The sequence below is a fragment of the Cryptococcus neoformans genome, chromosome 1 (genome assembly GCF_000149385.1).
Source record: "Cryptococcus neoformans var. neoformans B-3501A chromosome 1, whole genome shotgun sequence".
Lineage (NCBI taxonomy): Eukaryota > Fungi > Basidiomycota > Tremellomycetes > Tremellales > Cryptococcaceae > Cryptococcus > Cryptococcus deneoformans.
In genome coordinates, this window is record NC_009177.1 from 1,022,549 (window position 1) to 1,038,489 (window position 15,941).

Sequence of the window (15,941 nt, forward strand, 5' to 3'; positions counted from 1 at the left end):
GCGGTGACCGTTTCGAAATATCCAAAGGTCAACTTCGAGATGGGGAGGAAATTGCCATCTGCCCTAGTTGCAGTTTGATCGTTAGGGTGATCTACGACTATGTAAGTGGCATATCAGATACCTGAATTTCTGACAGTGCTGACATGATACTGTAGCTTGATTGGGAGGACTATGTCACGACAGACGATGAGGATGATGGTGGCTCTGTGGACACCCCTCTTTCCAACACGTCCCCTGACCCAGCATATCCGGTTGTTGTGGGGTCGGCCGAAGTCGAGAGCCAGTCTAAAACAGCTTCGAGTGCTGTCTCATCGCAAAAGGAAGAGTGCACCTCGTTGAGTGACAGACTAGCAGGACTGCAGGTTGAGAGTGGGAAAGAAGATGACCCGGTTCAAGAACATAAAAGGGAAGATAGTTCTGATGTTTTGCATTGACAAATAATTATGTTTACACTGCCTTTTGGCACCAGTTTGTCGTACAGATTAATTCCTTCCTTGCATAAATGCGCATGCTATGAGAGAGCCATCATCTCTGCCTCGAAAATCTCCCATTCCGGTTCGCTTTCGCTTTCATCTTCCGTCTCCGAATATACGGAGATAATGCCATCACTATCGTCTGTATGTGTAGAATGACGGATACCTTCGCCACCGACGTCCTTGCTCTTCATTGATCTGGCAGGCATGGAAGGATCAATTAATGTGGCAGAAGCATTGGACAAGCCAAAGGTTGTGTGCACAGGTGTGGCAGAGTATATGGACTCTGGCTGGGCGACCGTTCCATTGCTTTGATCCCCTTTTTTCGTTTTCATTTCTCTTTGCCTGACCTTCCTACCTGCTTTCTCTGCTTTCTCTGCTTTCTCTGCTTTCTCTGCTTTCTCTGCTTTCTCTGCTTTCTCTGCTTTCTCTGCTTTCTCTGCTTTCTCTGCTTTCTCGACCTGCTCTTTACGCGCGTAACAAGCTCGGATGTGTTGGCCCCATTGCACTGTCCGCTTACAGTTGGGACATAAACCTTGATAAGGTAATATTTTGGGCTGTGAAGGCGCCCTTCGATCTTCGACTGGTGCCTCATCTTGGAAATGCTTTGCCAGGCAAATGAGATGTGTTATGCAGAAACAATCTTGGGATTCAGCGAGCGGACATATTGAAAATGTCAAATGGTCCTGCAATTGTCAGTCTGCCCACTTTCTCAGAATGTATCTATCTACCCACATTGAAAGCTATGCGCTCTTGACAGAGGTGGCAACATAGATCCTGTCCTGATAAGATACGCTTTCTTATCTCTAGCCATTTCCCCCGTACACCAAATCCCTGTCTGAACTCAACGTCTTTTACGTCAATAGGACCCTCGTGGCTCATAACACCCTTCGTACACTCTCTTCTCTTCCCTGATGTCCCTGAAACACCTCCAAGGTCAAGTATTATCGTTACAGCAGGCGCTACACTTTGGCTGAGAAGGTGCAGCGGATTGACGGGCTTCGCACGAGATTTGCCACGTTGTATAGTGTTGACACCTGCCTGCTCGTGAATCGACTGCCAGATGCCATGGGTTTCATGGTTAAAAAACCGTACATGAAGAGGTAATCGATTAAATGGCGTTAAAGAGATTAGAGCGTAAGCGACGCTATGACCAAGTAAGCTGTAAATTTGTACTTGCGCATAAGGCGTACATACCAAACTTTACGTTCGACCCAGTTGCGCCTTGCATCTTTAGTGAATATGTGATAGTATTCTTGATCCTCCCCCCGAATTCTGAGGTGCCTAGAGAGTTCTGGCTTTTGCCACGCCCATTCAAACTGCCGATTTGTTCAGTGATTCAGTGACGCGACGCAGCCACAACTAGTCTATCCTCTTACCTGAAGGGCCGCGAGCTTACTTGGGAACCTGATCAACTGCTCTCAGTATGGATTGAGGACATAAATACGTCGTGAAATCAGGAAGTGTCACCTACCCGTATACGATCATTTGCATCTCCTATCGATTCCAAATTAGCAAATCTGAGTAACAATACTGTGCGTTCTGTCGCTCACCCATGGGCGATGACGGGATGTCGACCAAGCTCCCTGCTTGAGCTCTCCATTATGTTGCCTAATTCGCCTTGGCGGATCTGGTGTGGACCCAACCTACAAAACATGAATCATCACCAAATGTCAATATCGGGAGAACAACCAAAGACCCAAAAACAAAGAGGATAAGAGACTTACATAAGTTCGATTGGAATTAGCAGTAGCCTTGGACCTCAACAGATAGCAAGCATAAAAAGGAGGAAAAATGTGATTGCCATCTAACAATGTCGATTTCGTCGTTTTCTTATTATTCGTCACTTCTGCGTCGTCCGACATAGAATTGAAACCAATCGAAACACCAAACAACTATGTGATTGCCTGAAATGCGAATAATGGGTAGATCAATAACACGATTTGGTGCGTGATTTTCTGTGTAAATAATCTAAAGAAAAACGAATGATTTATAGACAAATCCACCAGCCCGATACAGTATTTATTTATCAACATGCATCGATCATCACCCATTCATCCGCAGCAACTTATACGGTCGTCACCGCTTCGAGCCGACCCTCAACCCTTCTTGTCTATAGGTTTATTATCAAAAATCACAGTGTACTGAATCAGAAATGTGCGCGCAAGGAAGATATCGATTGTAGCAGCAGTTACAGACTAACACTAACAGGGACGGACGTCGCTCAAGTCAAACAAATAACTGAATAATCGCATAATAGTGGATCAGGCTAACACCTGATTCTTTTTTGACAACAAATGATTTCATATTACTTCAATTCAAGAATAATGAGTGCAGTATCTATCACATAACTCTTCGTAACAAATCAAAACTTTCTTGGTGTGCTCGCCCATTTAGTAATGCAGATGTTAATGTAGATCCCTTATATGATGATGGATACAACCAGACGCCATTCCGCGTGACCTACGGGCGGTCTAAACTAAAACTCCGTGAAGAAATGATCATATGGACCGTTGCCAACCTTCCCATAAGCACTAACATCCGCCTCTTGGTAGCGATCGAACCTGCATGGCATTTTATATTTCAGTTTCGGGCAGAGATTTCGATTTGTATATCAGGACCGACTCACTGGCTAGCGTCTCCTTCGCCGTCAATCTTGGGCACATATGGAGCCGGGATTTCGCGCCTGTACAGCTTGTCCCAGTCGACTTCTGCGAACCACCCATGGGCAAATATATCAGAAGAGCCCGCTCTCAAATTACCGTATCGCTTAGTGAGGTCCCCGATCAGTAGATTTTTTAAGAGTTCTTTCGCAAGTGCGTCAAAGTATGTCGGATAGCGGACTTTGCCAGCAATGATCTAGACAAAAGTGTAAGCTCTGGATGAATACTATCTGTCGAAAATATCACCTTCTCATACAATTTCATTGGATTGCCGTCTTCGGTGAAGAAGGGAGGATAACCCGCCTGAGCAAGATTCAGACCCAAATCATATTGTCGCAACATCAACATAAAAACGCACCAGCATTTCAAATATTAATACCCCTAAAGCGTACCAATCGACGCTTTTGTTATAACCCTTGGACTGAACAACCTCCGGAGCAACTGATTTGTTTCAGTATGCCAGTACACGCGTCTGAAGATCAAAACGCTCACGGTAATCCGGTGTCCCGCAAAGAGTCCAGGTGATATCAGGTACATACTTGGCAAAACCAAAGTCGGTAACCTTGACATGGCCATCTGCACCCAAAAGTAGATTTTCTGGCTTAAGATCTCGGTAGATAATATCGAGTGAATGAAGATAGTCGAGCGCTAAAGCAACTTCGGCCGCGTAGAATTTCGCGACAGAATTCGGGAATCGCTACCACAAATGTTAATAGTCTGTGGATGGGCTACATTGGCGCAACGTACTTGACTTTTACGAAGAAGGCTAAAGAGTTCACCTCCTGCCACAAAGTCCATGACCATATACAGGTTATTCACATCCTGAAAGGTTCCCCAGAGGTTGACGAGAAATGGGTGTCGAACCCGCACCAACATCTCTCGTTCAGAATTGGTGTGTTCAACTTGCTTCATCTTGATAACCTTCTCCTTGTTCAGAACCTTAACGGCATAGAAGCGACCGTTGTGGCGTGACCGCACTAAATGCACACGTCCGAAGGACCCGGTGCCCAAACTAAAAGTTCATAAGCTACGACGACGTTGGAGGAGAATGAACGTACGTTCTTTCAATAAGGAAATCAGATAGAGCATATCGGCCAGCTGTTTTGCGTCTTGCTTGACCCTGCTCAACTCCCCCACCGGAAACTGGGACCCTAGCAGTTGCGGGCAGCTGGGCGGCTGTTTCAAGGGCAGCTTGAGTAGCGGCGGCATTGATGGCGGCAACGCGCGCTTGTTGCGTTGCGTGATGGAGGTTGGCCTGGGCTTGCGCTGCCTATAACAAGTTAATGACGCACATTGTCATGTGTACCAACCTGCTCCTGGGCATCCCTCGCCTTTTCTCTCATCTTATCCTCGCCTGCACTACTACTACGAGACACAGGACTCTGAAGTTGCCGATGCCCGTCAATTGTGCCTGTCTGCATCCCCTGAGCACCTGGAGTCAATGGAAGAGTGCCATCTTGCACGGATAGGGTGGGTAAAGACGTCGATGCAGAAGATCCAACTATGGGTGCCTTTTCAGTAGCCATAGGCTGTTGGATAGGGGGGGAATCCCTGCCCGTCAACTGTCAGCTTCGGACTTTTTTCAGTTTATTTAGGTCCCTGACCTTTGTATACCTTCCATCGGGGAATGATCTTGAGGCAAAGAATATGCTTGTTGAGCTTGAGAATTGGCTTTCGCCAGGACTGGACTGGTAGGGTTAGGAACCTGTTGCGTTTTACCGGGTAATGTCGTGGACTGCTGTTTGCGATGGAACTTATCGGACACCTTTTGGAACATTGTAAAATGACCTATGACTGGCTGACGGTAATCTATCGCTGGCGGTTGGGCAGTGCAAATGCAAGGACTGGCCAGGGGCCAGAATAAAGGAGTTGTGGAGCGGCTCTAAAGCGCTCAGAAGGTCAAGGCTGTCGAATGCTTGATGATCCGGTGCTTTGTGTTACGAGGAGGACCTGACCTGACTGTTTGTGACGACGATCGTTTATTTGGATGGTCGACACTTGGGGAAGCGAATAGATAATGATGGTATGATAAATATATGATAGGAGAGCAGAAGAAGGACGCCAAACGGTGGTGGAGCCGAAAGGGTGTTGGTGGTGCGCCATTCCGTCTGTTCCACCTTCAGGGTCCGTCGTACCATTATAACGCTTCATAATGGTAAGTCTAATACTCAAGTATTCAATATCACAACGCCATGATAATCCATACCACTTACCACGACACTATGTACCAATATCTACTTTTCCCTTCGCTCGTCTGCTAGTCCTTCTTCTGTATCAAGTCCGTCCTCTATTCTTCCGCCGCCCCAGGTGGCAAAGTGTACAACTAAAATGGAGTAGCGATTAGCTGTGGGTTGAGATTTCTGTTACTGCTGCGGCGGAAGATCGCCATCTCCGTCGGCTACTTCATAACCCGAATAAATAATCTATGTGCTGCTGATGCTTGCGGCCCACCAGGTGTCACCTGATATATCTATGTTGATGTTCCGTGAGCGCTATTAATTAATCACCATGCGGCCACTCTTCCATTATTCTTATACCATCTCAGCCGCATACAGATCAGTCCCATGCTCTGAGTGTTGCAGTCTGCAAGTCGGCTCAGACGGAAGAAGAAACAACACAACGACTTCCATATCATTACTTCACCCCGCTCTTCAGTCATCTAGCCGTCGGTTTCCCCATAAAAGAGCCATCCGCCACCCTCCAGGATGACATTGTTGACTGGTTCTCGCATTACACAGTCGTTCTTACTCACAGTGAAAACGAGAAAACCCCAGTGTTTATGTCTCCTCCAATCTGAACAACGAAAACGTATGTCCACAAATCATGCAGCCGTTCACAAAGGGAAACCACCTCCTTCACGATCTGCCCCTGCTATCATCGACATGCAGAGTACGACGGAAGAACCACCTTTAGGGGAGAGTGAGCTTTTTCTTCGCACTCGAGATGAAGTAAGCTCTGGCACATGATACAAAACACTACTACTTCCAGGTACACTGACCACTTCAAAGGCTTTGAATACTCCCGGCATGAAGTTCGCAGATGGTCATGGCCTCAAAGGACCTACAGGGAAAGGCCGACAGACAAGAAAGATGAATCTCTATCAAGCCATTCGTGACGCCCTGGGGTGAGTATATATCAACCTTTTTAGCTTATCTCCTCATCCATCATTTTCAGCACCGCCCTAGCCAAGAACCCGAAATCTTTTGTATTCGGCGAAGATGTTGAAACAGGAGTGTTTAGATGTACCACGGGCTTAGTAGATGAATTTGGTGGGTCCTTGTGTCAGTGACAACGACAGCACATCTTATAAAGGACGGGCTTCCTGCAGGAAAAAGACGTGTATTCAATACACCTCTCACGGAGCAAGGTATTGCTGGCTTTGGCATCGGATTAGCAAGCGTAGGCGGATGTGCCATTGCCGAAATACAATTTGGCGATTATGTAGGTGCCTCATACCAGGGTCACGCTGACGTGAAGATATTTCCCGCTTTTGATCAACTCGTCAACGAGGCAGCAAAACAAAGATATGCCAGCGGGGGCTCGTATCCACCGGTTGGCGGAAGCCTTACCATCCGTGCCCCTATAGGTAGCGTGGGGCATGGGGGCTTATATCATTCACAAAGCCCTGAAGGATTCTTTCTTGGTGCAGCAGGACTGAAGATCGTCATCCCGCGTTCACCCATACAAGCCAAGGGATTGCTTTTGGCCGCCATTCGAGACCCGTCTCCAACCCTGTTCTTTGAACCTAAGATTCTGTGAGTTCGGCCATTTAAACTTGAACTGATAACATATCTTTTTTTTAGTTACCGAGCGGCAGGTGCGTTTATAGCAAGGTGCTCAACTAAAACTGACGGTTCATGGGGGTCGTTATATAGTGGAGGAGGTTCCTATCGATGACTACACCATTCCATTGGGACAGGCTGAAGTTATTCGCAAAGGCGCAGACCTCACCGTAGTGTCCTATGGTACACCTTTGCATATCTGCTGTAAGTGTAATGATGTGATGGACGAAGCGATAATGACACTTCCATGATAAAGTGCGAGCAATCAATATGCTTCAGCAACCTCCGTCGAGCATTTTAGGTTCACTTCCCCCCGGGCTTCGCCCTCCCCAGCCGGCTCCTTCCATCGAATTGATTGATCTTCGAACCATTAATCCGTTGCCCCTGGAAGACTTGGTGTCCGCCGTGCGAAAAACTGGAAGATTAGTCATAGTCCATGAGGCTGGTCGAAGCGGGAGTGTGGGCAATAATATCGCAGGCGAAGTGGGCAGAAGAGCATTTGAATATCTTGAAGCACCCGTGGGAGTTGTTAGCGGATGGGAGTAAGTCCTGGCGACGATTCGACGATGGGGTAGCGAAAACTGATGGACTTCAGCACACCGGTGCCTTTATCATTCGAGCGATTTTATCAGCCTGATGTGATACGGGTCTTCGATAAATTAGTGGAAACATTGTCTTATTAATCCTGCTGCCTGCTGCAGTCGATGTATAGAAACGCTCGCGTAGCAACGATAAAGAAATGCATGTACAATGAAAGTAGTACGCTGCTATGCTAACGCGGAAACCATAACTGCTATAAAGGCCCTCGCGTGCAGCTTCTCGTCTTCAAGCCATGAACGCCAATCTAGAAAGAGGATGCGATCAAAAAATGGAATTGATGATTCCACTTCCAACAGCAGAGCCGGCTCCAAAGCCTACACCAGTAACAGCTGCGGTACCAAGCTGCGGTGCAAGGTGTGTCAGGACGCATAAGGTCTACAGAAAGTAGAAAGGACTGACCTGAGATCCTAATTTTCCAAACCTGGGTTTGTGTTGAGTGTCTTGCTGCACCATCACGCCACCCTGGACTTGTTGCTGAGGTGGCATAACGTGCATTGGAGGCTTCTGACCGTAATAGCCTTGTTGAGGAGGCTGGTATGGAACCATGCTTTGTGGGCCGGGAGGTGGGGGTTGGTAATATGGTATCTGGGGAGGGGGCGGAGCATTGTTCTGGACCGGAGGGCTGTGTCGAATACGTTATCAGTAGAAGAAAAGCGGAATTTAGCAAATCATCTTTATTCACAGTTGTTCAACATAATTGGAAGGGAATAATCTCGACCGCGGTAGGGGTGCGCTGTGGCCATTCGGGATCACCCTTCCTCGAGACCACTGCTCGTTAACTACAGAGATTAAATGTCAGTGAAGAAATATAACATGGCCCGTTTGTACAGTATTCATGACAACGCGTACCTTCCTCGTCGATAATGATGGTATCACCACTACGGAACTGCAGATCATCCGCTTCCTATGGGATTGTTCAGTGTTCGTATGGGCAATGTGTGTGTATACGAAAGGCATGTTGAAAACGCACAGTACCGCTAAAATCCCACAGAGCTTTGGCTCTTCGCTCAGCCGGCTCCGATCTTTGTCTTGGAGGCAAGGCAGGCGCCGAAGCAGAGGGCTGCATACTGTTTGAGGGCGAGTTTGAAGAGTTGTCATCTCTAGCATGCTGAACGGTCCAAGAAGACGTAGGAGACGATTGTGCAATGGTGAGATTTGCGAATGAGTTTGACGGTGAAGGAGGACTAAGGCTTGGGAACGGGCCGGTAGGAGAGGGTAATTTTTGACGGATTAAGGAAGCATCTGCTGAGTTGATGAGGGAGAGAGACTCAAGAAGGGCGATAGAGGACAATGTCTGGTTGATCAAATGGGAAGCAAACGCCTGAGCAGGCTGTTGGGTGGCCATGATAATAAGAGTTTCCTTCGAAGATTGCGTGCTATTATTGGCAGGGTGAAAGATGGGAAAGAATACGACAATGTGTGAGATATAGAAAGAAGACACTATTATCACTGAAAGAAAGTGTAAAACCAAGCTGCAGGCAATGCTGCGCGGAAGACGATGAGAAGAGACAAGGGAACTAACTCCGTCGCTGAAGAGACGACGCGGTCACTGCAACGTTGAGCCAAAGGTGTTGGCGTTCGTTACCGAGAGATGATACCGCTTTTGTTACCGCAATAATTTAAAACTCATTAACTTTCATTGACAACACAAGCAAGTAGTACAAGTAATACACTCGTCTTCCTGAGATCCGGCCCTCCAAATCCTGATGTGGGCAGATCCTGGATCCTTTTGCGAATGCATTCAGGCTGCTTCCTGCCTGACACCGTACAGACAGGTAAGACCAGGTCATTTGAACAGTTCCGGATCGGGAACCTTTTTGGGCTGACTTCCGGATCTCAAACCCGGCTTTCTAATAGACGGCCACATAATATAGATAGAGCACCAGCGGAACGAAGGAATGGGTTGTTAACAACAATTACTAATAGGATTTACTCTTCGTACGTACACATGGCTTAAATTACTTCTATTATTGATCTGCCTCTCACGTACAACAGAGGGTTGTTGGATTACCAACGAATTCTTACATAGATATTGAATCTATAACCAAACTCGATAATAGAAGACTTACTCCCTCCTACTAGTAGTAGGTCCCCAGCCGTCTTGTATCATGATGTAGAACAACGCGTCGTCGCATGGGATACTTCTGGGACGATACGGTCCGGTACCTGTGTATTCCACTCATGCATTACTTATACATATTAGGTTCTCTATACATACACAAACAACCGACTTCACGGCTGTTTGTTACAAAATCAATCTACTGATAATTCCAGGACGCAAATTTATTAATATCTACTGGAATCACTACACCCCGATTCGTAAGCAGCATCTCTGCCACGGCGACTGGGTGAGGTCTCATATGTGTTTCGACGAGGGCTGGCATGAGTTTTATATACCGCGGAAATGGTTTTATCGGTTTGTACACAGACGATCAGTGTCTGAAAAAGCAAAATATTAACATCTCACCTCAATGATGTTCGTCGATAACGATACTCATGAGCCTCGCGCCTGTCGTGTCGACCCCGATAATACGCATCTTCAAGTCGGCGACGTCTGATCATGTTCCTGTAGTGCAAAGGCTTAGCGAAATTGTGCAGATTCGTTTAATTTGGAGAGTCAACTCACTTATCGAGCATCTGATCATCCCTGATAACATATCTACCCTTACTGCGGTTGAAATGATGACGATGACTTGCGCCGTGAAGTGATCTGTCCATCTCTAGAAAGTCGTCGTATCGACCACATCGGGATAACAGTCTTTCGTCGGCTATGATGATTGAATATGAGCAAAAATCTTTGATTTTGTTATTTTCACTCTTGAAATGATTCACAGATTGTTGTTGTCTTCGGCCCTAAGTACTGTCCAGGTGTAGGGTCGTGTGGTTTGGGTGTCGCAGAATAATCGACTCGGATATTACGTCCATGGATGGTGAACCCGTTTAGCTTGTTGATGCATTGGGTAGCGTCTTCAATCGACCTCATGGTGATGAAGCCAAAACCTCGAGACCTGCCGGTCTGTACAGTACAAATTTCAGATATGTTTTACGACGTGACCGTAATGCTGCGCGACCTACTCACCCGTTGGTCATACACGATAACAACCTTTTCAATCTCTCCATGTCTGCTGAATTCATCCTGAAGATCCCTTTCGGTGGTGCGGACAGACAAACCAAATACTCCCAAGATGTTTGTAGATTTTACTTTGGAGAAGACGTGTGAGGATCCCGGAGGGGATTTGGAGGGAATGTTGTCCGAACTTCGCGAATCTGAAGGAGAGGGTGATCGTACAGCATACGAGTTGAAAGTCATCCTGTAAATTGTTCAGCTTATTATTTCTGTGCCAGGCGATGCAAGTTTCTGAACAGAATAAAGGATTATGGCATGAATCATAGATGCCTAATATACTCTTCCGCACTGAGTACAAAACTATTAGGACAAAGGATAAGGATTGACTCTTCGCATGAGAAGGCGCAAAGGATGATCCCAAACACTGAGGATAATCAAAAACCAAAGAAAGGATGCCAGACAGAAAGCGTCTTCAACCGGATCCTTGCGGAATTCCTTTGTTGAAGTAATGACTGCGCGACTAATGCTTTTCCTTACGAGCGTCACTTACAATTCGTCCCATTTGTGGCTCTTAGCATCATTTTCACAAATAAATTTTTCAAAATTTCTTTCCCAGCTGCTAGTTGTTGGCGATCCCTGTGAAAATGGAGGGCGTACAGTTGAAGAATAGATGATGTAGCCCGGATATGGAGGGTTGTACTCCCCTGGCCCCGGAGACGATGGCACATAGGCTGCAGAAAAGGCCTATAATATCAATATATACATGATAACAACCAGACGCGATGATCAGCTCTGAGTTCGATAGCACCCACTGGTATTTGTGACAAGCAGCATTTTCAATCAAAGACTCACCATCAGAATGGAGTGAGACCCTGTCAGGGAGTAGTGGTACCAATATCGATCCCGAATATCTATAGTCCAATGGAGGAGATGGCAGTGGTAACGAGAAGAATTTTCAGAACGAAATGGACTGTCGATTTGCTTTTATTATTATGGATTACTAATGTATGATTGCGAGAGCCCATATAAAAGAGACTGGCTGATGACGGGAAAAAACATGTCTACCCTATATAATGGGGCCAGAACAGTAACATGCAAAAAAGTACAACAGCACGGCACGTCGTCAGACGTCGGACCTTTAGTATTCACCACGTAGCGTGGTACGCAACGTAAAGCGTATCAGTACAGTTATCAACAAAAGGTGCCTTCCCAGCTCAAAGATTCCAGACTCTGGGATATACGTAGTTGAGGAGACGAAAAATGGAAGAGAGGCCCACCTCGATTCTCCCCCCTTTTGCCGAGCCTCTAAGATGATGTTGCCGGGCCTGTCATTTGATAGTTGATGATAGGATAACGATAAATTAGTAGTTAGTCGCGACGACTCCAGATTCTCGTCTCTTTATAATATTGGTACAACAACTACTACTTAGTAAGTATGCTGCTGTTGTATGCTCTTCTATCTCTCTCCTACTTTCTGGATGTTTTATTTTCATCAGAGGATTTCGCTGATCGTCAATGCTGTCTGTCGACTGCGGGCATGACGGACTGACAAACGGGTGGGTCTAGAATCCAGAAGACCAGAAATTATCCGCTCATCGGACTCCAGGCTCTTCTTCTTGTTTTCAGGTGACTTCACGTGAAATTCTTTTGGCCTGGCCCGACACCTGACCCCGTATCCCCGAAGAACTATTATGACGCTACGTATTGTAGGATGTAGTTGTCTATCTAAGTAACGCATATACGAGTGCTATTTAGCATATAAGCACAGAAAAAAAGGGTAGACAGAAGACAGTAGTGAATGAGTAAAAAAGTCGGCAAACAAGAAAATATGTGCACGAAGAAGTCGAACGTACACGCAAGCTAAGGCAGGATGAGCGATGAGTTAAGTCTCCGGTCCAGGATCCACAATCCAGCCATGCCTGATGAGTTACGCTCAAGCGACAGGCGGCAGACTCGTGAAACGCAAAAGGTAAATAGCAACCTTAAGTCCTGGAGGAGAAGTCTTTGTCAGTTGTCAGTCGTTGATCGTAAGTCGTAATTTGGTGCTTGGCGTGTCGTCTTTTTTTTGTGTCTCGTCGTGGCTGTCGTTGTGACGGTTGTGTCAGATGTTACGTATAATGACGTAGCATAGCGCTATGTAGGTGTAAGGAGGCGACCCTGCGCCCCGTGAGCAAGATAAGCCAATAAGCAATAAGCAATAGCAATAAGCCATAACCCGAACTAACGCTATAGCCTGCTGTAAAGTTACCCCACAGGATACCAAAAGTACTTTTGCTTCCGCAACGAATCTACTATGGATCTCCATCGCACGCATATCCGTCCATGTTCTATACACACCAGCCCTTTACATTCACTATTTTGTTTTCAACAAGATCTTCTGATATTAATTGATCCACAGTTCAATTAATAACTCTTTGTCTAACCGTAACGAAAACGAAGAATACATCAAATCTTGATCTTCGATTGGCAGTGTCTTACTCGATCATCCACCTTCTTAAACAAAACCCACCGGACCCCTCCCATCACAGGTCGTCTTATCACTTTTTCGTACAGTAATGCCGTGGCAAAAGACATTGTGAGTGAACAACTGTATCATTCCTTCATCTCTGTACTATGTCTCCAATCTCTCAGGCGCTCAATATGCTAATCTTTGTTGAAATTCACAAGTTCGTTGCCCCCTAATAGGAAGGGGATGCATCTGGTTTGCTCGTTTTACATTCGATTTTAGTTACTTTGCTGATGTTTCTGATGACCAGGTAACTAATGAAGTTATTCAGCAGTGTCTGGAAGGCTTGAAAAACGTAGACATCGGCATATTCACTCTTCATTGCTTGCATACCTCTGCTGGCTTGACTGTAAGCTTGTTTTCTGGGTGCTTTGTGGCTGCTATTCCTGCGGGATCACTTGCTTATGTGTGTCTACATGCAGCTGAACGAGAATTGTGACCGGTGAGTTGAGACTTCCTGATCGGATGATATGATGGAACTTGTTCATTTACAATTATTACAATGACCCACAGAACGGTTCGGACAGGTGAGTTTGCGTGTATCCAAACTCAACTGTAGCAGGACTCCTTTCAATCTGACAATAATTAACAGACATGGATATGGCTCTTGACACTATCGTGCCCGAATCTTTACCGTGGGAACATACAGATGAGGGACCAGAGTACGTCTTGACTCTTAATTTTCTTACTGGAGTGAGCGAAGCTTACCTACGTCATTCTACTCAGTGATTCTGTATCCCATTTGAAGACATCATTGATTGGAAATTCTATCACTGTCCCCATCTCGAAAGGAAAGCTGGTTTTGGGTACGTGGCAAGGTATTTACCTTGCGGAATTCAGGCATAATGGCGCAGGATGGGGTGGGCAAGGACAGGGGCGCAAAGTTGTTGCTACAATTCTGTAGGTCGGCCCGCATTAGAAGATGACCCCATTGACCCGTGCGAAGTCCATAACACAATACTTGCCAGCGAATGAACGATGCAACTGAGACTGAGGGCTGAGTTGAATATTTCATTTCGTGAACTGCACTACGTGCCATTTCCTAGCCTCCCAATTCTCACAGACGTCGTCCGTACATTCTTTCTTATCTTGCGTTCCCGACTGGTCATCGGCTCCTTCCAGAGCAACTCGTTTTTTGACTTCGACCCTCATACTAGCACCTAACATGTCGACGATGATTAAACTTGCGTTGAGACCATACACCATGGTGGCAGCGTAGAAGAAATTCGCATTGCCTGTGCCGGTGAGTAGCCAAAGAGAATGTAACAAAGGAAGAAGAATAGACGTGTATAGATGGACGGTGAGGGAGAACAGAGGATGGCGTAAATCTTCACAACCAAATGAGTTGCGATACTTGGTTTCAGCACTTTATTTGACTTACTGGCAAGTATATCAGGGAAGCATCCAATTAATCCAGCACAAAGACCCATATCTCCCAGAGCAGGAAAGCTCTTCCATGTGACAAAAATTGCTAGGAGCAATAATATAGCATCCAAAGGCCTATCGACCATTCGGATGCATATCGGTGCGATGTAGATAATTGTATGCAGCTAGCGAATGATATATATCAGAGTAGTGCTTTAACATGAAGGCAAGACAATGAAAGTCCTTACCTGAAAAACGCCAAGGAAAAACGTTCGGAAATGATCGAACATTTCTGTGAAGAAATACCACCACATACCAACATTTGGGGTAAGATTGATTACCTCAAGGCTTAAAGGGACTGTACATTAGTGGCATGTGAAAGCAAGGATGTGGACACGTACCTGGTACCCAGTGATTTCCAAATCCAGTTGTCCCCCAGGATTACAAAATTGAACACGCCAATAGCAATCGTCAAGGCAGCAAAGAGCAATAAGGATTGTAGAACCAATGATTTCTTTGGTTGTTTAGTATTGGTTTTCCCCAGAAGGATTACAATCGGGGGCAGTAAGATTATAGGATAGAAGGACGTATGCACTGCCACAGCTAACGATATCAGCGAAAAAGTTGTTTTCCCTATCGGCATTGCGAGCACAGAGTAGTTAGCATTAGGATCGAATCAGGAGACTTTGGGAATAAGCTGACCTGCGGCTGCAGCGGAGAGAGCACCTAATAACACTGCGTTATCCAAGGTTGTAGTTGATCGTGCAATACAGGTGAGTAATGAGTAGGGGTTGAGCAAGTATCTGATCCATTCATCATTAAGAGTCTCATCACAGACATCAACAAAATAACTTACACAGCAGCTACCAAAGCATCTCTAGCACATCGCTTTTGGTTTCTGGCTTGGGAGATTTTTACCAGAGACCATGCGCCCCAGAGATCCGCAAGTGTCCAGAATGCCGCAGTTAAACAGATTGACGATATAGGAATAACATGACTGAACAGGACTAAATATATTGGAGACTAAAAGGAAAGTCAGCAACCTCCTTGGACGTTACATGGCATCAGTCGAAAGTTTACATGGTAGAAAGTACCCCCTGAGTAAGGACTTGTGCCGTGCTCATATATGAAGACACCTTCCTGGACTGACGAACGGTGAAGTAAGTCATCATGGAGGAGAATGAAACAGCGGACTTACTGCTTCGAAAAGAAGTTAGGGGCGTCAATAGCTCCGGCCTTCGTTGCAAAGCTATCACAACTTCGGGCAAGGAAAAGAGGGCCATGCGGAGTACAGCCCCTACAATGTAGACTTCAGAGTGAGATATCTTGTGTGAACATAATCGCTCTAGATAGCTCATTGTATCGATGGCCCTTGACCCTTAGCGTCGTAAGGACGCTGTCGAAGGATGGGTAACTAATGAGTGATGGACTTAAATATCAAAAAGGACAGAAGTGAAGCAAAGAACCATCTGACACACGGGGAAA

The 15,941-nt window shown here is 46.0% G+C and overlaps 8 protein-coding genes across 8 annotated transcripts in view; 3 read left to right on the top strand and 5 right to left on the bottom strand.

Annotated features, from left to right (window-relative positions):
• Positions 1-434, top strand: part of CNBA3630 (hypothetical protein) — a gene marked incomplete at both ends in the record, with an annotated part of 516 nt that extends 82 nt beyond the window's left edge. Inside the window, 2 exons of the mRNA XM_772801.1 lie at positions 1-101; positions 156-434. The exon at positions 1-101 is cut by the window's left edge and continues 82 nt beyond it. Of these exons, the coding sequence (XP_777894.1) occupies positions 1-101; positions 156-434 (380 nt within the window). The remainder of the gene's footprint in view (positions 102-155) is intronic.
• A 77-nt stretch (positions 435-511) lies between these two features.
• On the bottom strand, positions 512-2,338 carry CNBA3640 (hypothetical protein; the record flags this gene model as incomplete). Its single annotated transcript, XM_772802.1, has 7 exons — positions 512-1,159; positions 1,209-1,620; positions 1,671-1,792; positions 1,853-1,880; positions 1,948-1,970; positions 2,027-2,119; positions 2,201-2,338. 7 exons carry the CDS (start codon positions 2,336-2,338, stop codon positions 512-514), a joined length of 1,464 nt encoding a protein of 487 aa, XP_777895.1.
• Positions 2,339-2,952: 614 nt separating this feature from the next.
• CNBA3650 (hypothetical protein) lies at positions 2,953-4,913 on the bottom strand (the record flags this gene model as incomplete). The annotated part of the gene is made up of 9 exons (XM_772803.1): positions 2,953-3,037; positions 3,103-3,332; positions 3,383-3,439; positions 3,495-3,577; positions 3,629-3,833; positions 3,884-4,148; positions 4,195-4,406; positions 4,447-4,687; positions 4,741-4,913. The coding sequence occupies 9 exons, from the start codon at positions 4,911-4,913 to the stop codon at positions 2,953-2,955; spliced, it is 1,551 nt and encodes a 516-aa protein (XP_777896.1).
• A 928-nt stretch (positions 4,914-5,841) lies between these two features.
• CNBA3660 (hypothetical protein) lies at positions 5,842-7,601 on the top strand (the record flags this gene model as incomplete). Its single annotated transcript, XM_772804.1, has 9 exons — positions 5,842-6,084; positions 6,145-6,260; positions 6,311-6,405; positions 6,465-6,577; positions 6,614-6,891; positions 6,940-6,953; positions 7,012-7,122; positions 7,175-7,460; positions 7,514-7,601. 9 exons carry the CDS (start codon positions 5,842-5,844, stop codon positions 7,599-7,601), a joined length of 1,344 nt encoding a protein of 447 aa, XP_777897.1.
• A 178-nt stretch (positions 7,602-7,779) lies between these two features.
• CNBA3670 (hypothetical protein) lies at positions 7,780-8,863 on the bottom strand (the record flags this gene model as incomplete). Its single annotated transcript, XM_772805.1, has 5 exons — positions 7,780-7,860; positions 7,918-8,140; positions 8,201-8,297; positions 8,368-8,422; positions 8,489-8,863. 5 exons carry the CDS (start codon positions 8,861-8,863, stop codon positions 7,780-7,782), a joined length of 831 nt encoding a protein of 276 aa, XP_777898.1.
• Positions 8,864-9,981: 1,118 nt separating this feature from the next.
• Positions 9,982-11,440, bottom strand: CNBA3680 (hypothetical protein; the record flags this gene model as incomplete). Its single annotated transcript, XM_772806.1, has 7 exons — positions 9,982-10,072; positions 10,145-10,286; positions 10,351-10,534; positions 10,598-10,829; positions 11,136-11,155; positions 11,243-11,329; positions 11,438-11,440. The coding sequence occupies 7 exons, from the start codon at positions 11,438-11,440 to the stop codon at positions 9,982-9,984; spliced, it is 759 nt and encodes a 252-aa protein (XP_777899.1).
• Positions 11,441-13,140: 1,700 nt separating this feature from the next.
• CNBA3690 (hypothetical protein) lies at positions 13,141-13,995 on the top strand (the record flags this gene model as incomplete). Its single annotated transcript, XM_772807.1, has 7 exons — positions 13,141-13,160; positions 13,253-13,286; positions 13,342-13,440; positions 13,514-13,533; positions 13,605-13,618; positions 13,684-13,753; positions 13,818-13,995. 7 exons carry the CDS (start codon positions 13,141-13,143, stop codon positions 13,993-13,995), a joined length of 435 nt encoding a protein of 144 aa, XP_777900.1.
• Positions 13,996-14,102: 107 nt separating this feature from the next.
• CNBA3700 (hypothetical protein) lies at positions 14,103-15,814 on the bottom strand (the record flags this gene model as incomplete). Its single annotated transcript, XM_772808.1, has 8 exons — positions 14,103-14,419; positions 14,473-14,641; positions 14,705-14,804; positions 14,858-15,089; positions 15,159-15,259; positions 15,313-15,479; positions 15,537-15,601; positions 15,655-15,814. The coding sequence occupies 8 exons, from the start codon at positions 15,812-15,814 to the stop codon at positions 14,103-14,105; spliced, it is 1,311 nt and encodes a 436-aa protein (XP_777901.1).
• Positions 15,815-15,941: the final 127 nt, after the last annotated feature.